General features: G+C 44.3%; 1 protein-coding gene across 5 annotated transcripts in view; it reads right to left on the bottom strand.

The window, feature by feature from the left end:
* Pnt (ETS transcription factor pointed) overlaps nucleotides 1-13,784 on the bottom strand; it is a 279,236-nt gene that overhangs the window by 258,559 nt on the left and 6,893 nt on the right. For 4 of the 5 annotated variants that reach the window (XM_076315257.1, XM_076315274.1, XM_076315299.1 and 1 more), the window contains exon 2: nucleotides 13,580-13,689. In XM_076315257.1, coding sequence (XP_076171372.1) covers nucleotides 13,580-13,684 — 105 coding nt within the window. In that variant the 5' untranslated portion in view covers nucleotides 13,685-13,689. Of the gene's footprint in view, nucleotides 1-1,043; nucleotides 1,199-13,579; nucleotides 13,690-13,784 lie in introns of those variants that run through there. The other variant, XM_076315281.1, reaches the window with a different exon arrangement.

Below are 13,784 nucleotides of genomic sequence, written 5' to 3'. Positions count from 1 at the left end.
AATTCTTGTCACGCGTTGCTTGCCGTCTTTCTCCCCGTCCGTCTATCTGTTTACCTATCTCTTCCTCTTTCATCATCGGCATTCGAACGATACGACGCCGCGGCGATTCGTTCCACAACGTTTGACTACGTGATCGAACGTTCTTGGCCACTTGTTCCGAACGAAACTGGCGATACTCGCGAGCTATGCACGACCGTACCCTCCGCTATCCTACGCAACCAACGTCGGATGAATCTGCATCTCCGCCCGGTATTCGATTCGAATACGACGTCTCGAGGAATTAGAATTCGTACGTGTATAGATACACCGGCTGGTACTCGATTCGAATATACTGTCTCGGGGAATTAGAATTCTTACGTATGTAAGTACCGCCTGGTATTCGATTTGAATACACCGACTCGAGGAATTGAAATTCGTACATGTGTAAGTACCGCTTGGTATTCGAATCAAATACACCGACTCGAAAAATTAGAATTCTTACGTATGTAAATACCGCCTGGTATTCGATTTGAATACACCGACTCGAGGAATTAGAATTCTTACGCATGTAAGTACCGGTTGGTATTCGATTCGAATACATCGACTCGAGGAATTAGAATTCTTACGTATGTAAGTACCGGTTGGTATTCAATTCGAATACACCGACTCGAGGAATTAAAATTCGTCCATGTGTAAGTACCGGTTGGTATTCGAATCGAATACACCGACTCGAGGAATTAAAATTTGTACATATATAAATACCGGCTGGTATTCGATTCGAATACACTGTCTGGAGGAATTAGAATTTATACAAATATAAATACCGGTTGGTATTCGAATCGAATACACCTTCTCGAGGAATTAGAATTCATATGTATACAAATACCGGTTGGTATTCGAATCGAATACACCGACTCGAGAAATTAGAATTCTTACGTATGTAAATACCGGCTGCTATTCGATTCGAATACACCGACTCGAAGAATTAGAATTCATATGTATACAAATATCGGTTGGTATTCGATTCGAGTACACCGTCTCGTGGAAATAGAATTCGTACGCACATAAAACCTCGTCCTATACGGTAAACAAGATCACCAGGGGTCCGAGCTGTTGCATACGGATGTCCCGAGTTGCGATCGATGCACGAAAGGGGATGGTGCTCAATTTTCCGTGTATCGTCAACGCCGGTTAAACTCGAGCGGTGTTTATACCGATGAAAACGATACTGGCAAATAATCTATCGGACGGCGTTCATTGAAATGGATATCGAGACGAACGTCCAATGTCCCAAGACGTTGGATCCTTGCCCGGTATTCTTATGCGTTACCGCGCGAAATCACGAGCCATTTATAAAATCTCGTTGCTCGACACGGTAAACGGAATCACGAGTGCTCCGAGTTCTCCTATATGGATATTCAAGATACGCTCGGAACTTGGGCCCGATGTGGGACAGTGCTCGACTATTACGCGCACTTCGGACGCGATTGAACTCGACTGTTAGTACCGAGAAAAAAAAGAAAAAGAAAATAACTAGAAATTATATTTTTAAATATAGAAAAATTAGAAATAACGATCCATCGACGCTCGTCGAAACGAAGATGTTCCGTCTCTCGGTACTCGAGATTTGTCCATTCAACTCGACGAATCGTGGAGTTCGATTTGACGAGTGCGTCACGGTAGATGAGAGATTTAATTTTCGAAAATGAAGATTCGACACGACTCGAAGAGGAGATATTTCGCGATCGACGAGACGATCGAGTCGAGTTACCAACGGAACGTAAATCGAAACGTCTCGCCCACGCCCCGCCGGAGACGAATTCAGTCACTGGCAATTATCGATGAGTATGCATCGCGCTCGCCGCTCGCGCCTAGATAAATTAATCGTCGTACGAATTGCGAATGATGCAATCCGTAATGATTTCTCGGAAACGGCGGCGCTCGGTCGCTTCGTTTTCTCGCTCACCTTCCACGCCGAAGGAGCTCGAAATAGCTCGCCCTCTTTTGTCCTTACAGTTACAGAATGAATGACGTGTATCGGCGTATTTATTAAAGCGAGCTTCGTTAAAGTGGACCGTACGGAATATTTACGAGGGACTCTGCGAACACGACGGAATCGAACTCTCGGGGGAATAACGAGTTACATAAATAACACGCCGTTAGAAATTATGAAATAAACTTTCCAATCCCCCCTCGTCGGTATCCCGCACGAAGGAAGCTATTACGGAAAATTCTAGCTACAATTTATTCTCGTTGATTCCTTACCGGGAATTTCTCGCGAGGTGAAACGCAGGATCGATGATCATTATTAAGAACGAAGTTTCGATTTTATTTATAAACCGAGATGCAACGATGATTAAAATATCGTGCCGGCCGTTGATTGGCAAACCCGAGTGAATCCAACGTGAGTCATGGCTCGCGCGTGGCGCTCGAGAGCTCGAGAAAATAAGAAACGAGGTGGTAGTAGGCTGCTTGCGCGATCATGAGGGCTCTATCGGCAACCTTTTCGACGATACGGTCCACGCACGGACCATCGAGATCGAACGATCCAACGTACGGATCGAAGCACGGAGAAAGGAATCCGTTCCCGTGCTAAACGCGAAGCGTTAAGCTTCCATCTTTATGCATAAAGTCTGTTTCTACGGGCCGGGGAGGAGGCAGCGCGACGACCCGACTCCTCGTATAAAGAACACGGCATTATGCTCGTTCAGAAACGGACTCGACCGTTCTCTGAATGAATGAGTAACAGAGGCCCACGGTGGAAGGGGCAGACCGAGAATCGTCGAAAGAGAGGACCGAGAGAAACGATCTTAACCAACGTGGTACAGAGCGAGACGCACGAAAACGCCCTTGAAAGGAAGAAACGAAAAGAAGCTATTAGCACGTTTTCTCATGCCGGCCACAATCCGTTGCTATTTTTACCCCCGTTTGTTCCTGCTTTCTTCTCATTCTTTTGACCACCTTTGATTACATATTCCGTGGCTCTGGCTACCTTCCGACACGAGAACTCGGACCCCGAGACTGCCAACCGGCTCCCAATTTCTCGAAATTACCGACCAAACACCGATTTCAACACCTCTCGATTTTAGACGCGTCTATCGAGCGGTTCTCCGATCGATATCCGAGGCAGAGGGTTATGGGAAAATCGAGAAAACTATTCTGCTCGTGAACGAGCTCGAGAAATGGTGTCTAGTAACGTTTTAAGATTTTTTCGAATCTCTTTCCTACGTAATTTTGAATAGAAATGGAGCTAAGCTTGCAAACTGGGGCATTCTGATATTCTCGATGTGTTTTTCAAAATAATTTTTTTTCATCTCCAACATTGAAACTTTCTTCTGTAAATTACGGTAGAAGCAGAGTTGAGAATTGGAGCATTCTAATGTTCTCGGTGTGTTTTTCAAAATAATTGTTTTTCATCTCCAACTACGAGACTTTTTTCCGTAAGGTACGGTGGAAGCAGAGTCGAGAACTAGAGCATCCTAATGTTCTCAATGTATTTTTCGAAATAGTTTATTTTTCATCTCCAACTTTGAAATTTTCCTCTGTAAGTTACGGTAAAAGCAGAGTCGAGTAACTGGAGCATTCTGACATTCTCCATACGATTTTCGAAATAATTTTTTCCATCTCCAACTTTGAAAACTTTTCTCTGTAAATTACTGGAGAAGGAGAGTCGAGAACTGGAACCTCCTAATATTCTCGATGCATTTTTCGAAATAGTTTATTTTCCATCTTCAAGTTCGAAACTTTCCTCTGTAAATTACTGTAGAAACAAAGTCGAGAACTGGAACATCCTAATATTCTCGATACGATTTTCGAAATAATTTTTTTTCGTCTCTAACTACAAAACTTTCCTCTGTAAGTTACTGTAGAGGCAGAGTCAAGAACTGAAACCTCCTAATATTCTCGATTATTTTCCATTTTCAACTTTGAAACTTTCCTCTGTAAATTACTATAGAAGTAGAGTCGAGAACTGGAACATCCTAATATTCTCGATACGATTTTCGAAATAATTTTTTTTCGTCTCTAACTACAAAACTTTCCTCTGTAAGTTACGGTAGAAGCATAGTCGAGAATTAGAGCATCCTAATGTTCTCAATGCATTTTTCGAAATAATTTTTTCCATCTCCAACTTCGAAACTTTCCTCTGTAAGATACCGTAACAAGCATAGTCGAGAACAAGAAGCTTCAGACACTCTCTCTGCGATTTTCGAAATAACTTTCATCATCTCCGTCCTCCGAATCACCACCTCTCCGTCTCTCGGCGAGTAACCACAATTTCGACCACACGCCCGATTCCCTAGATATTTTCCCCCCAGGTTCGAACGGATCGCGACAACGTTAGCAAGATAGGGTGTTAAAATAAAAATGGTGTAGCATCGTCGGGACGATCCGTGGAAATATTATAAAGATATTTCGGTCGAGTCGGTTTTCGGGATTAAAATCCCGTGGCGGAGAGGCGGGCACCAGAAATAAGCGATTGCCAGGGGGAATCCTGAACGAGTTCAACGAGAGCAATACAGGCAGGATTGTTTCGAGTAGCGGCGGCAAAAATAGATTTTCAACCGCGTTCCCGGTAATGGTCCTTTCAGACATGTAAATCTATTCGAGCCACGCAGCAGCCGCGAGAGGAGCACGAACCTCCGAGAATATTTTTTCGAGATCGAACGCCTCGCGGAGAAGCCTTCCATCCACGGGTATGGACAACCATCAACGTTCCTCTTTACGATGATCAAAGTTCGTCGATCGAACGACCGACGAAGCAGCACCGGTTTATCGTACGGGTACAACGACCACGGTGACACTTTTGAGAACGAGCCGATCCCTTGAAATATTTCTCAACGAAATATCGACAAACGTCAATCGCGACGCTTTCGAATGCAGAACGTACGGCGCACCGCCGCGTCGTTTTATATCGAAACGGATCGGCGACAGACTGACAGCCGCAATTACAGATTACGACACGCGGATTATCGATCGGGTCACCGCGACGAGGAAATTATTTACGGAAAAGTTAAGCGCGGAGTGACGTCGAGAACGTTTTTACACGTCGGCTTTCCGATAGGGACGTATACGTACGCCGAGTTCGACGAGAGGGATCACCGAAGACGGTTTCGCGGAACGAAATAGACGGATATCGGTTACGCGAGGCGCAATTCCGATGTCCAACACCATGAATGAACGTAATGTATCGATGTTTTCATAGACCGAATGTCGCCCGTTACACGCTCACGTACACGAGGAAAGACTCCTCCCGATAAGATAAGCCCCCGCGAAGCCTCGTCGGACGCAGCAATTTTCGATCTCGTTGCGCGCTCAATGAGCACGATTAAACGCGCGTCGCGTTTATCGATCGCGAGCGTCTTTCCATCCTCGTGATTTAAACGCGAGCGCTCGTAAAATCGAAGCGACGAAAAAGAATCGAGATTCGATTTCTGTTAATAGACCCGATGGTCCCGGTCGTGTCAACCGCGTCGAAACTTCGTTAAACGTAATAACGTCGTTTCGAAACTCGGACAACCTGCTCCAATATTTATCGTAGCGTTCGATCGTCGCGAATCGACGAATTCCGCTCGATTCGGAGACGAATCTCCACGGAGATCGACGAAGCGACAACGCGAAGCAAAAGTCTCGACTGTTTCGCGATTTCTATCGATCCGATCGCGAACGAAACTGGAATTCGCGATCGGTGTGATCGTCTCGGGCCGATAAACGCGTCGCGATCGTCTCGATCGAACGTGACGAACCGTCAATGGAAAAACGTCTATGAATACGTAAACGCTGTCCACCATTCATCGTTTCGCCATCTATTTATACGGCGATCGTATTTATCTACAATGAATGACAGAAGACCGCGCGGCCGATTAAAAACATTTTTCCGCTAGATTTACCTCCCTCCCTTCTGCCGGACGATATATAAATACCATGGCGGATTTATTACCCCCGTGGTAAAACGGTTAAAGGTTACCATCATCGCGAGCGTACGTATATTTAGAAGCTTATGAACCGTGCCCTCTTCGGGATCAATGTATCGGGTCGTCCCACGAACGAGGCGAACCGTACCACGAGATCGAACCGATTCGTGTCGTTTAACGAACGTTTCGCGTTGTACGAGACCCCTGTACGAACGTTCGATCGAGAAATCGAAGCTACGATCGCTCGAGTAAAAGCGAAATCGAAGCTACGATCGCTCGTGTACGAGCGAAATTCGAAGGTACGCGCGAAAAGAGTTCGACGAAGTACACGAGAACCGCGGAATGGAGGTCAAGTGAGGATAATTCGCAAAAGTAGGGATCCTCCTCGTTGGTTACCTCGATGCACGCAGAAAAACTTCCAATCTCGTTTTCCTTCAATTATGAAATTTCTACCGCGTGCTCATCGATCGCGTATTTTGTATTTACGAATCTCGCTGGATACGAGACCCGATATTTTTAAACGTTTCTTACACACTTACGTGCTAACCGTGACGTACGACGATAATTATATCTTTCGGTCCACGAGTTATTTCTCCATCGAAAATCTATAACATTTTCGCTTCTCTTATATAAGATACGTTCTACGAAAAATTAATTTCTTTTTTAGCTGAGAAAGGAACATCGAAAGACATTACGAGCTAAAAGTATTGGATTGGATTGTTCGAAAAGTCATTTCATTTTTTTTTTTTTTTTTTTTTTTGCGAAAATGAAACACGATTTTTTTAAAGTCTATAAACTTGGTATTAAATTATATATTCTCCATTTTGGAAAACGAAATTACTTTCCGAACAATCCAATATAAGAACTGTTTCGTTTCTCCTATATAAAATACGTTCTACGAAAAATTGTGGGGTTAATTTTTTTTAGCTGAGAAAGGAACATCGAAAGACATTGTATCGCACCTGCGAGCTACGAATATTCTATTGGATTGTTCGAAAAGTCATTTCGTTTTTTTTTTGGTGAAAATGAAACACAATTTTTTCAGAGTGTACAAACATCTTATTAAATTATATATTCTCCATTTTGGAAAACGAAATCACTTTCCAAACAACCCGATATAAGAACATTTTCGCTTCTCCTGTATGAAGCTCGTGTGAAGACACGTTCTCCGAAAAATCGTGAACAAGAGAGAAGGGAACGAACATCGAATTGTGAACGAGAGAAAGGAACATCGAAAGACATATATTGTGTCTCGTCTACCAGCTACGAATATTGTATTTGGAGTCTCGGTGAATACGAGGATTCGACGACACTTTTAGCTCCGTGTTCTGGGCGCAGTTACGTGCCAACAAAGACGCGCGATAACGATAATTACGCGTTCGAGGTACGAGTAAGTTTCTCGATTCGTAACGGAACGTGTGCGTTACGAAAAGTGTGGGGTCCGTGAACAGTGCGAGCGGTGTAATTTTGTTTCTCAAAGAAACGGGGAACCTGGATACAAAAGGTGGTTTAATCATCGGCTCGCGATACGTAGCGGAAAAATCTGCGGGAGTATCGGAAACGGTGCACGCCCCGAAAGGATATCGTTTTTCGGCGAGTTCCGCGGAGGACTTCCGGTAGAGAAACGTACGGGCCCAAGTGGCCGGTTCCTGCGCCCGGCGAACAACAGCTGTCCTGCTTTCCTCTTATTAATATTCATCGACAGATGGCCGAAAGAGAAGGTGAGGCTGCACTCGGTAAAATTTGACCGCGCGAAGATTACGCGACGGTGAACCTTTCGTTCGCGTAAACGAGCACACGCAGGAAATACCCTGGATAAAGAGGAGCTGGATAATGTTGGATCTCGCGCGCACGCGTAAAATTGGTACCAGTGCTCTGTGAAGTCTCATTATCCGTGAATCGGCGATCCACGACGACGCTGTGTTATTTTTAATTTCCGTTTGCGCACGAAACGAGGAGAGATCGCACGAATTATCGCTCCCGAGTAAAAGTGTCCGCGTGTTTTCTTTTTTTTTGTCGTTTTTCTTTTTCCTTTTTCGAGTAGTCGAACGAAGAGAGAATAGGAGTCACCGGTGGTCTGGAAAATCGGTCGTTGCCACGATCGACCTGTCGACAGTCGTTGGTGGAAAACAAACGTAATAGTAATCAGTATGCGGCGGGAAGCTAGGAAAGGAAACGGATGCACCACGCCCAAATCGTTTAATTCCGATTCGACGGCGTAGGAACGCGGCGATTTCAATTCCTAATTGTTCCAGACGTGCCTCCGTCATCGATCAGTTGCGATTTCGCACCGATTTACTTCCATTTTTCCAAGAGTTGCGATTCCCGATCGTTGAAAAGGACAACGTTAACCTACCGAGCTGGGATTACCCTCCACCCGGACATACTTATCTCGTACTTTAACCAATCGACGATATTGTTTCTTCGAATTTATAGATATCGTCGTTTCTACCTTTTCGCGTACAGAGTGATCCATCGATTAACCCTTTGGACTCGAGAGGAGATCCTCGAATCGTTACCTAATTCGGTGTACTAGTTTCGAATTGGTGGTTTGGAATTCAAATTGGAATTGAAATATTACGTTCTTGTAGATTGTAAACGCATGTATACGAAGTGTATAAAAATGTTCCATTCTAGATGAATTTTACGAGTTAAAGGATTTTCTCGAGGCGTCGATTTCTGGTAACAAAGAAGCCTCGAGCGCAAAGGGTTAACACTTTAAACGTGCAACGAAATATTTCTGATATTTCAAATTGCACACTATACGAAAATTAATCGTGGAAAAATATTCTTTTACCCCGCAGTCGATCGTCCAAAACCCGTGAAAAGGGTGAAATCGCGTCCAGTGCGGGAAAGGGTAAGTTTCGGGTGCAATCGCGCGAAAATTGAAATTTCGTGGGCGTGGAAACGTGGATGAGAATCGTTGGATGCGTCGACTACACGGTGTCCCGTAGGTGTTCCCGATATCCGGAGGACGTCGTTGGGACGCACGTGTGGCTCGCGATACCCGTTAGATTATATAACGCTTTGCTATTCTCCTCCGTCCAACCCTCTCGCATTAATGAAAAGAAGCAAAGAGGCGCGCAGAGAGGCAGAGGTCGACGCTGATGCACCGGGTGCGAGAGAACGCGTGACGTAGGTGAAGGCAACGGTGCATGGGACTAGAACGAGCGACGCATGCAGAAGGTCTGGGCTTCTCCGCAAGACGCGAGAAGGGATGCTATTTCTGGCGACTTAGATTTCTCCTTTCTCCTCCCCCGTTAAGCGGCTCCAACGTGCACGCGCGCGTTTCTTCCCTGCATCCCGTCCGTTCCTCTTTGACCAACTCGCTCGCGACTTTCCGTTTCTTACACCGTCCCTTTCGCTTTCGAAGGATATATCGCCCGACTCTATTCCCTTTTAACGGACCACCACCAACCACGGTCAACGATATCTTCTCTTGGATCGGATTGCACCTATTGAAATCGATCGAGCGTACCAACGAAACGATGAATAACGACCGATGCACACCGTCGAGATTCTCTCACTCGAAACGGAGAACAACCACGCTGCATCGGAAGCTTCCTTTTCGAGCCGAGTGCGTTCGAGGATCGAGCCGGTGCGCGTGCACTCCTAAACGATGACTCGCCTCACCTTAAGAACGCATTAATAGAAAAGTATCTATGGTGATTTTAGGATATTGTAGGTAAGTATTTGTGGTGATTCTATGATATTATAGGTAAGTATTCGTGGTGACTCTATGATATTATAGGTAAGTACTTCGAAGCAATTGCATTCGAAGATCGAACCGGTGCGCGTGCACTCCTAAACGATGACTCGCCTCACCTTAAGAACGCATTAATAGAAAAGTATCTATGGTGATTTTAGGATATTGTAGGTAAGTATTTGTGGTGATTCTATGATATTATAGGTAAGTATTCACGGTCATTCTATGATATTATAGGTAAGTACTTCTAGGCAATTGCATTCGAAGATTGAGCCGGTGCGCGTGCACTCCTAACCGGTGACTCGCGTCACCTTAAGAACGCATTAATAGGAAAGTATCGATGGTGATTTGATGATATTGTAGGTAAATATTCATGGTGATTCTACGATATCATAGATAAGTACTCGATCTTGTATCCTACGTGACAACCATCGCCCCGTAACGAAATCCATAACACCATCGATTAATTTTTCTCAAAAAACGAAACCTCCGATGCAATTCTCTCGTATTACGTTTCTCTCTTATTACAGATGTAATCTACGGTTAGATAGCCGTAGAATCTTTCTTCCCTCGTTTCGTACAGTTAACATCAACCGAAGAACGACATCGTGCCATTTTTTCCCGTTATCGTTGATCTTGATAACCGAATCTAATACCTGTCCCGAGTATCTTCAATGTTCCCCCGGTAGGTCTACCGTTCTACGTCCATCCGTCGTGTCTAATTCCAGCCCAGTCAGCTTCTGGGAAATCTAAGCAGATACAAAGTACGAACGAGAAACGCGCGCCAGGTTTAATAAACGGCGAGAGCTCGTATCGCTTACCGGCTGCTACACGATAAAATTCACGCGAGCACGAAAGAGACGTTGTCGTTTCCCCAAGTGTCGCACCGATATCGTGGAAAATGATGAACAGAACCGGGACGAAAAACTGTTTACCGCGCGTGAAACGATGATGCACCGCTCTCGATTCGCGATAAATTATCCGCGCGCGGTTCTATACGTTGTCTACCGTTACGATAATATTTGCTAGCGAAGAGCGGACCGAACGATGAACAGAGATCGCGATAAAAGCGTTAGACGATGACCAGGCGAGGTCAGAGAGGAGCGTCGAGGGGACACGGTGAACGAGCGCCGGCGAGCTGCTCCACGTTCATTCATGAAACGAAGCCGGTCGAGCTGCGCGAGGAGAACGAATTCTTACTGGCACTCGTACAATCCCAGCCACTGCCAACGCGGTTGCCAACGTCAACTATCGCCGCGAAAATAGAGCACGATTGGCCTATTTCGACCGGGTTCTACTACTCGCTAACGAATCGCGCGCTCGCGCGTCTCTCGTGCACACCGATCTAGCTCGAATCGCGAGTCAGGGTTAATTAACCGATTTTCGAAACGTCACGGTAAACACGAACCGTTCCCGATATTTGTTCTGCGCGAATTAAACACTTTCCAATCGAGAGGCGATCCTCGGTCGCTAACTTAACCCTTTGCGGTCGTGTGTCCGCTCTTAGCTACCACAGCGAGAAATAAATACTAATCTTATACTTTATTCGATTGTGAAGTAATTTACACTTTCTCCGAACGAACCTGAATGTTTCACGAATCTGTTCGAGAAAGAAATACGGTGCTTCTATTAGAGATGACGGAATCCAGTAAGGAGGAGAGGCTTTATGATTTTTCTTAATAGAAAACTGCATATATCGTGACACTGTGAAGATGTAAAAGATGTAAAAAGTGAAGATTGTTCTGTATGTTCAAATGGAAATATTAACGGCGGAAGACACCAAACTAATTATTCTTGCGATACGTGTAGTCGAAAACCAGGACATATATTTAAAGTTCACGAAAGAATGAATAAATCTTGTCTATCCTTCGTAATCTTACATGTTATCTATCACTGATTTTTCAAGGGGAATTAATTCCGACCAGTACGACACCCATGTCCAAATTTAATACGACCGCAAAGGGTTAATTCGGTGTACTTTCTCCAATTTAGAAAACGATCATGGTTTGGAATTGAAATTAAAATTCAATTACTCCTTTCTTGTAAACACACGTGTACGAAATGTTGAAACGAAAATGCTCCGTTTGAAATAAATTACACGATTCGAAGGATTTCATCGAGGTGCTAGTTTCTGGTAACAGAAAAGCTTCGAGTGCAAAGGGTTAATCTCGTCCTTGTTTATGGAATTGAAATTGAAATTCAATTACTCCTTTCTTATAAGATGTAAACATACGTATACGAAACGTTGAAACGAAAGTGCTCTGTTTGAAATAAATTACACGATTCGAAGGATTTCATCGAGGTGCTAGTTTCTGGTAACGGAAAATCTTCGAGTGCAAAGGGTTAAATATTAGAAACGAATTGGTCGTTCTTCACCGAATCGAGTTACGCAACGAAGCTTGCCTCCGAGCGATTGTTGAAAATACCGTGACGTTCGTCAGAACTTGCAACCGGTCCAACTATTACAAAGTAACAACTTCAAATGTCGCAATATAAATAGCCTCATAAATCACCTTTTGCCCGTGAGATCGGTGTTACTACTTCCAAGAACGATTCCGATTCGTGGAACCGTTCAGATAAGATGTAATTTAATCTCGAACAATACAGAACGGTATCGTGTACTCTGTTCTTGTTTAAGCTCTTCAAGGTGACCTTCGTCCTTATCGCGAATATCGTTTCGATACGGGAAATGCTTTTCCCGTGGCGAACTAAACCCAACGAACACCCCGTAAGTAGCTAACGCTCCGTACCCAAAGTGCCATTCTGTGCGTACTCATCGGTCAACGAACATCTGCGATCTGTTGCAACTGTTAACCCTTTGGACTCGAGATCGTCATCTAATTCAATGTACCATCTTCGATCCGGGAAAATTTCGTGGTTTGGAATATCAAATTGGAATTGAAATCGTCATCTAATTCAATATACTATCTTCGATCCAAGAAAACTTGGTGGTTTGGAATTCAAATTGAAATTGAAATATTACGTTCTTGTAGAGTGTAAACGCATGTATACGAAGTGTATAAAAATGTTCCATTCCAGATGAATTTTACGACTCGAGGGATATTCTCGAGGCGTCGATTTCTGGTAACAAAGAAGCCTCGAGTGCGAAGGGTTGACCATTGGAAAACTTGGTGGTTTGGAATTGAAATATTACATTCTTATAGATTGTAAACGCATGTACGTGAACTATATAAAAATGTTCCATTCCAGATTAATTTTACAACTCGAGGGATATTCTCGAGGCGTCGATTTCTGGTAACAAAGAAGCCTCGAGTGCGAAGGGTTGACCATTGGAAAACTTGGTGGTTTGGAATTGAAATATTACATTCTTATAGATTGTAAACGCATATACGTGAACTATATAAAAATGTTCCATTCCAGATGAATTTTACGACTAAAAGAATTTTCTCGAGGCATCGGTTTCTGATAGCAAAGCAAAGGGTTAACCCTTTGAACTCGAGAGATCCTCGGATCGTCACCTAATTCAGTGTACTACTTTCAATCTGGGAAAACTTGGTGATTTGCAATTCAAATTGGAATTGAAATATTACGTTCTCGTAGAGTGTAAACGCATATATACGAAGTATATAAAAATGTTAAATTCCAGATGAATCTTACGACTGGAAGTATATTCTCGAGGCGTCGGTTTCTGGTAGCGAAGAAGCCTCGAGTGCAGAGGGTTAATATCGACGGAGATGCGGAGAAAAGGTAAAGAAGGTGGACCGTGTAGGAGAATTACACAATGGCGTCGCCGTGGCCGAGACGGAACGCTCGTCAATGAGAGGCAACGAAAATAACAGCGGTCCGAGGCTAGAAAACTTTTCGCTCTCGGGATCCTCGTTTCGAAATTGCCCGCCCAGCTTTAAAATTAGACCCGAGTGTAATTACGTGTCACCTGTGTGATCGTACGTTTAAATTTAACCCACGGCTCGAGCCTTCCTTCCGGCCGCCTCGCAACGACGATCGAGGAGCACTCACTGACCTTGATGGATCTGTGATCGATGGGATAGCCCTTCCTGGTCCCGGGACTCTCCTCGTAGAAGTCCTGTTCCTCATCCCCGTAGTCGTACAGGGATTCCATATCCATTTTGGCTGCAACAGGAACGAAGTTTCAGCAACGAGAAACCATAAACGGTATCGGGAACGTTAACGACGACCAGTTCTCTTTCTTTCGTTTGTTTAAAGGC

This window comes from Ptiloglossa arizonensis, chromosome 1, assembly GCF_051014685.1.
Source record: "Ptiloglossa arizonensis isolate GNS036 chromosome 1, iyPtiAriz1_principal, whole genome shotgun sequence".
In the NCBI taxonomy this organism is placed as follows: domain Eukaryota; kingdom Metazoa; phylum Arthropoda; class Insecta; order Hymenoptera; family Colletidae; genus Ptiloglossa; species Ptiloglossa arizonensis.
The sequence above is the reverse complement of the archived record's forward strand: the minus strand, read 5'-3'. Positions and strand labels throughout refer to the sequence as shown.